Source organism: Galeopterus variegatus, unplaced genomic scaffold, assembly GCF_000696425.1.
Source record: "Galeopterus variegatus unplaced genomic scaffold, G_variegatus-3.0.2 Scaffold8029, whole genome shotgun sequence".
NCBI lineage: Eukaryota > Metazoa > Chordata > Mammalia > Dermoptera > Cynocephalidae > Galeopterus > Galeopterus variegatus.
In genome coordinates, this window is record NW_007734140.1 from 67,759 (window position 1) to 77,034 (window position 9,276).

The following is a 9,276-nucleotide window of genomic DNA, read 5'->3' on the forward strand; positions in this document are numbered from 1 at the left end:
CTGTCAAACAGGAAGAGAACAACCCTGCAGAAAACAAGGTAAGCACAAAAAGCTGAAGGCCTACAGATGCCTAGTGAAGTCTGAGAATGTTTGAAAATTGTACTTCTGGATACTGTATACTTTATATGCTTTAAATTTGTGTTATTTTATAAACTGTAGAGTTTTGGTTTACATTTTTTAAGCTTTGACTTTAACACATCTAAATTTACTGTTTTGGGGAAATGATAAATGTTATTAATTAGAACATCTTGGAATTTGGGCTGAAAAGAGAAAAGCAGAATTTTACCTCCTACTCCATTGAGAAGATTTTCCTAAGTTCTAGCAGGGTGATTCTCTGAGATGCTCACATATTAGACACTTTGGCATAAATTCCTGAAATATTATTATTAACTGCATTATGGAAATATACTTATTCACATTAAGATTTACCTATTTAATGTGTACAAATCAATGATTTTTATTATTTTCACAGAATTGCACAATCGTCATCACAATCTAATTTTAGAACATTTTAGACACCTTAAAAAGAAATGATGAGTATATTATTTGCTTAACTATATTAATTATTTCACTGTGTATATGGATATCAAAACATCATGTTGTATACCTTAAGTATATACAATAAAATTCTTAAAATACAAAATAGAACAATTTTTTTATAATGCCAAAAAGGAGAGGTGTTGTTCAACAGGAATAGTTTTAGGTTTGCAAGAGCAAAAAGTTCTGGAGATCTGTCTCATAACCATGTGAATATACTTAACACTACTAAACTGTACAATTAAAAATTGTTAAGATGGTAAGTAATGTGTTACATTTTTTTGTCACAATAAAAAAAATTTAAAAAATTAAGGAGAAATGCCATACCAGTTTCCTGTCACTCCCTATTCCCCACCACCCATCCACGCCTAAGCAACCATTAATCTACTTTCTGACTCTCTATATTTGCCTGTTCTGGACATATCATATAAATAGAATCACACAATATGTGGTCTCTGGTGACTGGCAGCACTAATACAGAAATAGTAACTGCCTTTATAAAGTTAAAAATTCAAAACATTTTTTAGATTAGATCTCAGATTTTTTCTCTGAAATATCTGTAGTGTTGAAAGTGAATCAAAATATATCCCTAAGATTTGGGAAACATAGCTAACAACCTCCCACGTCAGCAAAACATTTCTTTGAGGACTCATGTTTTTCTTAAAAATTCATGCAATTTCCACAGCATAATATATTTCTTCCAATAAAAAAATAATTTTAAGGTTCAATTATTTTGAATTTTATCTAGATTTCTAAGTAAAACTAAAAAACCCAAGAAGGTGTAACATTTTTATTTAGTGATCTCAAATACCCCCAAACACACAACCTCTGAGAAGCACACTGCTTTAACAGAATAATTAGATTAATAAAATATATATTTTTTCTTAATACACATTAGGACATATTTTATTTTTGATTGATATGAGGTCTTATGCAAAAATGAGTCATAAGTTCTGAGAAACATTGTGATCAAAAAAATTTTTGTAATGCTTGGGAACATTTTATAGATTATATTAGCATTGAGGAAATAAATTCTCTTTCTCTTGTACAAGCAAGGGCCTTCAAAAATGTTTCCAAAAGCCTCTTCGCCATGTTCCAGCTTCATCTGCCTATGTAATGCTTGGGAACATTTTATAGATTATATTAGCATTGAGGAAATAAATTCTCTTTCTCTTGTATAAGCAAGGGCCTTCAAAAATGTTTCCAAAAGCCTCTTCGCCATGTTCCAGCTTCATCTGCCTCACCACCGGGAGCCACAGAAAGTGAAAATGCTCAGTGTACTTCATTGACAGGAAACAGAGCTTTGCACTGTTCTTTTTAGGAGAGGGGAGGGTTGCAGTAGTGAATATTACATGGGCTTGGGAAGGACTTATGCTTGAAAGGCAATGATATATGATGAAATGTTCAAATAGGACCCATCTGAGGAAGGGGCACTTCATGTGGATGGGGTTAACCAGTGTTGTGAAAAGAAGTGATTTTAAGATGCAGTTGCATTATGTTGAGTGGGAAAAGAGCAGAAGTCATGCTCATGCTCATATGTGTGGAGAAGAGGAAGTTCACATGAAATACTCCTTGGTATGTAGTAATCTCAATTTACTACAATATTTTATTTGGGGCGGGGGTAGATTTTATGCATGTTTTGTATTAGATTCTATCTTTAATATTTGCAATTTTATATTTTCATAATTTTTAGCAGAGTGTTGAATTCAGGTAGATCGTTAATGTTTCCAGTCAGATACTAATTTGATTTAGATACTAGAATTATACCATCTGTGCATTTATTCTCCCAAATTAGGGAACACAATAAAACACACTGAAGGATTTTCAGGAGACTGCTCATGTTTCAGAAGACTGCTCATGTAAGACCTTAGAACACATCTTATTAAGGGACCCTAATCCATCATTTTTAAATAGCGATGAAGAACTAAAATAAGTAAAAATGATTAAATGCCATTTGTGGACAGATTCCACTTTGGAAAGAATAATGGGATTAAGAAAGCTTGGGATGTGTATCAAAAGGCAGAAAATGATATAAAAATTGTAGTTTTTATTCACAATGAATGTTTATTCATGATTTCATAAAAAATGATGTAGAACTATATGAATGTAGAATTAACTTTTTAGTATTTAGGTTTGCTTTATAGGACACAGAGCTATAATATTATGTATAAAATTCAATGTCCTCTGAAAGAAATAATTTAAAGCAGTTTCAAATTTTTTCTAGTTTCTTTTCTCTTTCTCGCTTTCACTCTCTGTCACACACACACATACGCACACATACCCTTGAATCTTTGAATTAAGGCAAGGGTGGTAGTATATGCATTTGGTAGCAAAAAAACCTATAATCAAAGATAATAAATGATTATCCTCAAAAGGCACACAGCTGGTACATCACTCTGTATGGAGAGGGCTACATTTACCCATTATTGAACATAATATTTGAGTTGCATTTCAGGTGATGACATTGAATTTGGGCTGAATTAACTCTATTTTGTCTAGGCATCTTTGGCTAACATGTATTTGTGAAACAGTTTACAGCAATGGGTTGTAAAATATTTTTTCAGGATAATTACTTTATGCAACCATACAAAATGTAATCATTTTTGTGGCCCTTTACCAATTTCTCACTACCCTTGCCCCGCCACCCCATTCCCTCTTCTGGTGGCCTCAGTTCCATTCTCTCCTTTTGAAGGTTCAACAATTCTCGTGATTGTTGTATCTTTCTTTCTTTCTATTTATTTATTTATTTATTTTTAGTTCCCACTTATAAAACCTTTTTTTTTAATAAAGCCAATGGATCAACCAAGGTTTGGAATTTGACATGGTTGTCTCATAACCACATGATGAAATAGAACTAACCCAGTCAAATGGTGAAGGACGCTGCCTTGTTAAATGGGTAAAACCTGAGTGACTTAGTTTTCTTAAGTTAGAATTTTTTTCACCTTAGGATTTTCTATGACTGTTCACTGTCCAAAACACTCCACTGTTTTCTGTCTTTCTCCAGAGTAAATTCTATCTGTATTGACCAAGGCCTCATTGTGGTGTACCACAATAGCATAAGATTTATATTTAAAATCACCACTTCTAACTTTTTTATGAATTTATCTCTCCATTTATATGCTTTTGACCTAATAGTCTCTTGATTTCAGTTGCCTCTGGGGCCTTAAAAAGGCCTTTGAGGGTGATATAAATGGACGTTGAATGTTGGAAGTTAACTAAATGGTGTCAATGCAGGTTGATTAAAATTAACTGAGGATAGTACTAGCATGGTTTTCTAAAATATGGTATCATTTCTAATTTCTTGGGATTCATTTATAAACAGTTTATGCTAAATATGTTTTCTAAACTTTCTAAATATCTTTTTCTGTAGATATTACACCATTTTTCTCCCTGAAACTTGATTAACTAGTAGTTAGGATAAGGGAGAAAAGAGACATTGACTTAGTGGAATTCAATATTGTGAAGCTGATATTTTTGTAAGTGGTGAGCGTTATGTAGACTTTGCCAGGAGTTGATTGTTTCTTTCTTGGTCCTGTTCCATTTGAGAAGTTTGTGCCATTTGACACACTATCCATCCTTCTTTGTTAGATCTTCTTTTCAGAGATCATCTTGTCTTGACCCAAAACTCTTTAGTCAATGCCCTTCTCAGAGCAGCTTTCACATCCTTGTTTCTCAATGTATAGATGAATGGGTTGAGGGTAGGTGTGACAATGCCATAGAAAAGAGCCATGATCTTCCCTCTGTCATGAGAATAGCTGGAGGGAGGCTGGACATACATACTGATGGCTGTAAAGTAGAAGAGGGAGACGACCAGCAAATGTGAAGCACAAGTATTGAAGGCCTTCCAGCGACTTTCAGCAGAGCGAATTCTCATTACTGCCTGAGCAATGAACACGTAAGTGCCCAGGATGAGAGTGAGCGGCACCAGGAGTAGCAAAGCCCCTAGAACGCTGAGCTCAGCTTCATTCACATGAGTATCAATACAAGCTAGTTTCAAAAGGGCAGGAACTTCACAGAAGAAATGGTCCATCACCCTTTGTCCACATCTTGGGGCCACCACCGTGAGAGTGGACTGGACAATGGAGTTAGCAAAACCACTAAGCCAGGTTCCAATGGCCATGTGAATACAGCGTCTCTGGTTCATGATGACTGGGTAGTGAAGAGGCTTGCAAATGGCAGCATAACGGTCGAAGGCCATGATGGCCAGAAGTATACATTCAGTGGAACCCAAGGCCAAAAAAATATAGAGCTGGGCAACACAACCTCCGTAGCTAATGGTCTTTTCTGGTCCCCTAAGGTTGACTAGCATCTGTGGGACAGTGCTCGTAGTATAGGAGAGGTCCAGAAGGGATAGATTTGAGACAAAAAAGTACATGGGACTGTCAAGCTGAGGATCCAGTCGGGAAACTAATATAATGGAGATATTTCCAAATAGGGCAAAGAGGTAGGCCACCAGAAAGATTACAAAGAGCGGTGTCTCTAGCCAGGGACGGTCAGAAAATCCCAATAAGATAAAATCATTGAGCGAGCTCTGATTGTCGATCCACATATTAGCACTGATAGGTGAAATGCCAGCCGAGACCTCTAAATACCCACTATTAGGAATGGGTATCCATGGTAGGAGGAAGCCACTGACAATTAGATACCAGAGATGCTGAGATGAAATTCTCATTTTTGCTGTAATCTGCATCTATATCCTGATTGCACTAAAATGATGTAGTTTCATCATTTATGGTAAAATATTGAGTTAACAAGGTCAGAGTAATATTGAAAGACTGCTGAGAAAGGAAAAAATAGAGCATCAGCAACATAGTTGGGAAATTTTGCTTATTTAATGGGTGTCTTCTGGTTAGCTACTCACTCCCTTTGGATTTTGAAATCCTTTCTTCTAAAATGTTTAAAAGTACTTCCATTAATGCTACATTGTCATAGATATTTAATGGTGACAACAGAATGTAGATTCGAACAGATTGGGAAAAGGCAGAGCTTTCCCAAAATAGGCAGAACAAAGAACACCGTGAAGACGGCAGGTGGATCTGCCACTGAGGCAGAGCCAAGGGGTCTTGTCATGTTCCTCTTCTTCACACTGACCCTCGTCAGAAACATCATGGGAACTGGAGCTCTTCACAAAATCTGCATGATGAGAGGGTGGAGTGTTAGGCCTCTTTGTACCCCTTTCAAGCTTTCATACTGGTCCTACTCAGAAAATTTAAAAATAAAGGGAAAAAACAAAAAGTTCAAACAAGATAACATACACAAAAAACAATTAGACCTTAGAAATTTGCTTGCTGTGAAAATGCTACTCAACAAAATCTGGATAAATTTGATAAAATTTTAACGTCTGCAAGAAATCACCAGAAAGAATTCAAAAAGGGAAAAAACAAAAAGTTCAAACAAGATAACATACACAAAAAACAATTAGACCTTAGAAACTTGCTTGCTGTGAAAATGCTACTCAAAAAAATCTGGATAAATTTGATAAAATTTTAACGTCTGCAAGAAATCACCAGAAAGAATTCAAATGTTTGGATCTCTGTATATGAATTTCTAATCCCTGAGGATTGTCATCCACACATACAAACTTAATCATTTCCCCTCTCTTCCTTCTTTATTCTCATGTCTTCTCATTACTTATACTATCTCTACCACCTAAGTTGCCTTTATCCTGCTCTTTCCCCATCCAAATCACACAATTCCTTTATTATATAATTTCTGAAGAATAACTCCAATGGCCAATTTTTCCATTCTGTACAATTCTAAGTTTCTTTTTGATTTGACTCATATTTTAGTAAATTTGCCTTGTATTTTCTCTAGTTGCTTTCTCCAGTCATTTCATTTGGTAGCTGTGTGACTTCGGAGATGTTATTTAACCTTTTCGTGCATCAATCAATTTTCTCATCTTTAAAATGAGCATAATTATACCCACCTTAATATACAGATTAAGTGATATTATGTAAATTGCAAACATAGCTTAGTTCTTGTCATATACTAATAATTCAATAACTATTAACAATTATTATTTATGTACCTAATTACTAACTCCCAAACATACAGATTGTACTTGTCTTCATTTTTTGCATCTCTACACAGTGTGTAGTGATATTTGTAGTAAACAATAAACAAACATGATCTGACTGCTAGGAAATCAGCTCAGAATCCTCTGATTATTTTTCTGATCTTCTTAATTGATCCATCATATTCTTCTTGTGATTCTAACTTAGTAGGATTAGTGGACTTAGTTGGCCAGGTCTACTTTTTTAAGCTGGTGTCATTTAATTATGGAATTAGACAATTTGGGTGGAATGAGTGACAGGGAGAAACAATAAGGAGAAAGTTTAGTTTCACAGCCAAACTTCTGAATTACTAAATCCCAAACTGAGCTCATTTTCCACCATTTGCACTCTAATATCTTCGTTTTATAGAATCACAATTTTGGGGGCAAGCAAAAGGTAATTATTCTCTTTGTTTTTTGTTTTGTGGGTTTTTTTTTTTGGTGGCTGGCCACTATGGGGATCCAAATCCTTGACCTTAATGTTATCTGCACCATGCTCTACCGAGTGAGTAACTGGCCAGATTGAATTGTAATTGCCTATGTGTCATTCAAGTTGTCAAGTGGACCAATTCTTCTTTAACATTGTCTTTCCTATATATCCATTAAATCTATATCTATCTAAAAACATTAAAGCAGGCACAAATATTTCATGACCTCTACTTTTTAAACTTGTGTCCCTGCTTACAATTACTCTCATCTTCAAAGAATCTGAGCTTGTTTGGAGAACAGTCTTTCCTTGGTTCAAATTTAATCATTTACATCTCAGCTCAGCATTCTTCAGTGGCTCTCTATATTATAACACATTATATTAAAATGCAGCCTTAGACTCAAGGCCTCATATAATAACTGCTTGTGCCATGCACACATGTACACTAATTTAGCAAAATTTCTACTTTCTCCCTTGTGTTTATGCTGATATGAAACTGCACTGTTGCTGTCCATCCTGCAAGGATTATCTCAAGTACAAAAACTTTCTTAAGTATTTCTTGCTCTTCTACTTTACTGATCCCCCAGAGCCCTTTATAATTTCCTTATGATATACTCCACATTTTATTAAATATATATACACATGCAAGCATATATATGTACATAAATATATATATTTTATACATATATATATATAGAGAGAGATTTTCTTTTCTGTGCTTGGCCTGTTTTCCTGACTAGATGGGTTGTAAACTCTCCAAGAGTTAGCATGTGAATTGCAGAAGTAAGAGTATATATTAAATACAATATGTACTCACTACATTTTAATTAGTTTGAAGCTAGTTGAAACAAGCAACAATAAAACTCTTTCCTTTGGTGTTCTGATATGTTATATTACAATAGCAGCTTGATATCATCATGTCTTTTCACCTATGACCTCACCAGTTTCACTGGTATTTTGTCACAACTGAACCCAAATACATCATTTATTTTTCCATTCCAAGCCCAAGAGGCCAACACAGAGTTAAAATATGCCCTATTTTACTCTTAAACATTTTTAGGGTTTTATTGCCAATTCTCAAATTAATGTAACTAATCAACCAATAAATACATTTATTTTACTTACTAAAAATCAATGTGCTTTGAATATGTCACTTCACATGCTTGTAACTCATTATTTTCAACTAGATAATGAGAATCAAAATACTTGCATATAACTCCATAGTACTTTTATGAGAATTGAATGTAAATTTGCTTTGCACATTAAAGAAAAACACTGTACAGTATGATATATAATACAAAGAGGAATATAAGCAGTAGCTGCAGTATTAGGACTACTCACACGATAAAATTATATAGAAATGATTCTAGAAATTTCCAGGTGCCTGTGACCTTCCATGGAAAATTAAGTTGATTATTTTCTTGAGACTTCTCTTTTTGTAAACCCTATCATTTCTTATCTCTGTAATGCCACTCTTCATTTCAAACTAGTCTTATACAATTTGTTTCTTCTCCCATTTCTCATCCTGGGGTAGCAAGTCTTTAGGAATAACGCCTTAGAAACATGAGTATGTTCTGTATTATATTCCCAAAGAAATGGGATAGATATCATTGCCAGTTGATTAGAGAATTATTATAGAAATATAAAAATTGGCTTCAACACATAATCAATACCTTAATATTCACAAATATAAGTTTCAATCTAATAAAGTGGTAAAAAAAAGGCACACCTAGAATATTTAAATGAAAATGCAAGTTTCCAAAGGTAAATGACATGAATAGTAACACTTCTATTTTCCCATAGCTCTCCTCTTAATAAAATAGTGTATAACAAGGATTTGCAAATACCAGAATGCTTATCTCGTCTTCCATAAATCTAAATTTAATATATATAATTGCTTTCATATATATATATATATATATACACACACACACACAATCATTCTCACATGTATGCTTGTTTTGTTACCATTATTATAAGCCTGTAAAGTAAGAATGATTTTTTTTAATAATAAAAGAGAGGAAACTCAGGCACCAATAGGTTAATAGGACTTTCCCAAGTTCATAGATCTAGTTAATTAAGAAGCAAAGATTTGAATAATTTAACATTTTGAATCCTACATCAGTGCACTTTTCATAATCCCATTGTTCTTCTCTCAAACAAAAATGTATGTGACTTGTAGAATCAACCTTTTAAAATTTGTAAACAATTTTACTTTATAGTTCTACCACTAAGTACTTCCTTTGCCTCACCTCATGAA

General features: G+C 34.0%; 1 protein-coding gene across 1 annotated transcript; it reads right to left on the minus strand.

Annotated features, from left to right (window-relative positions):
* Positions 1-4,141: 4,141 nt before the first annotated feature.
* LOC103608114 (olfactory receptor 2B2-like) lies at positions 4,142-5,086 on the minus strand. Its single transcript, XM_008592560.1, has one exon. The coding sequence runs from the start codon at positions 5,084-5,086 to the stop codon at positions 4,142-4,144; it is 945 nt and encodes a 314-aa protein (XP_008590782.1).
* Positions 5,087-9,276: the final 4,190 nt, after the last annotated feature.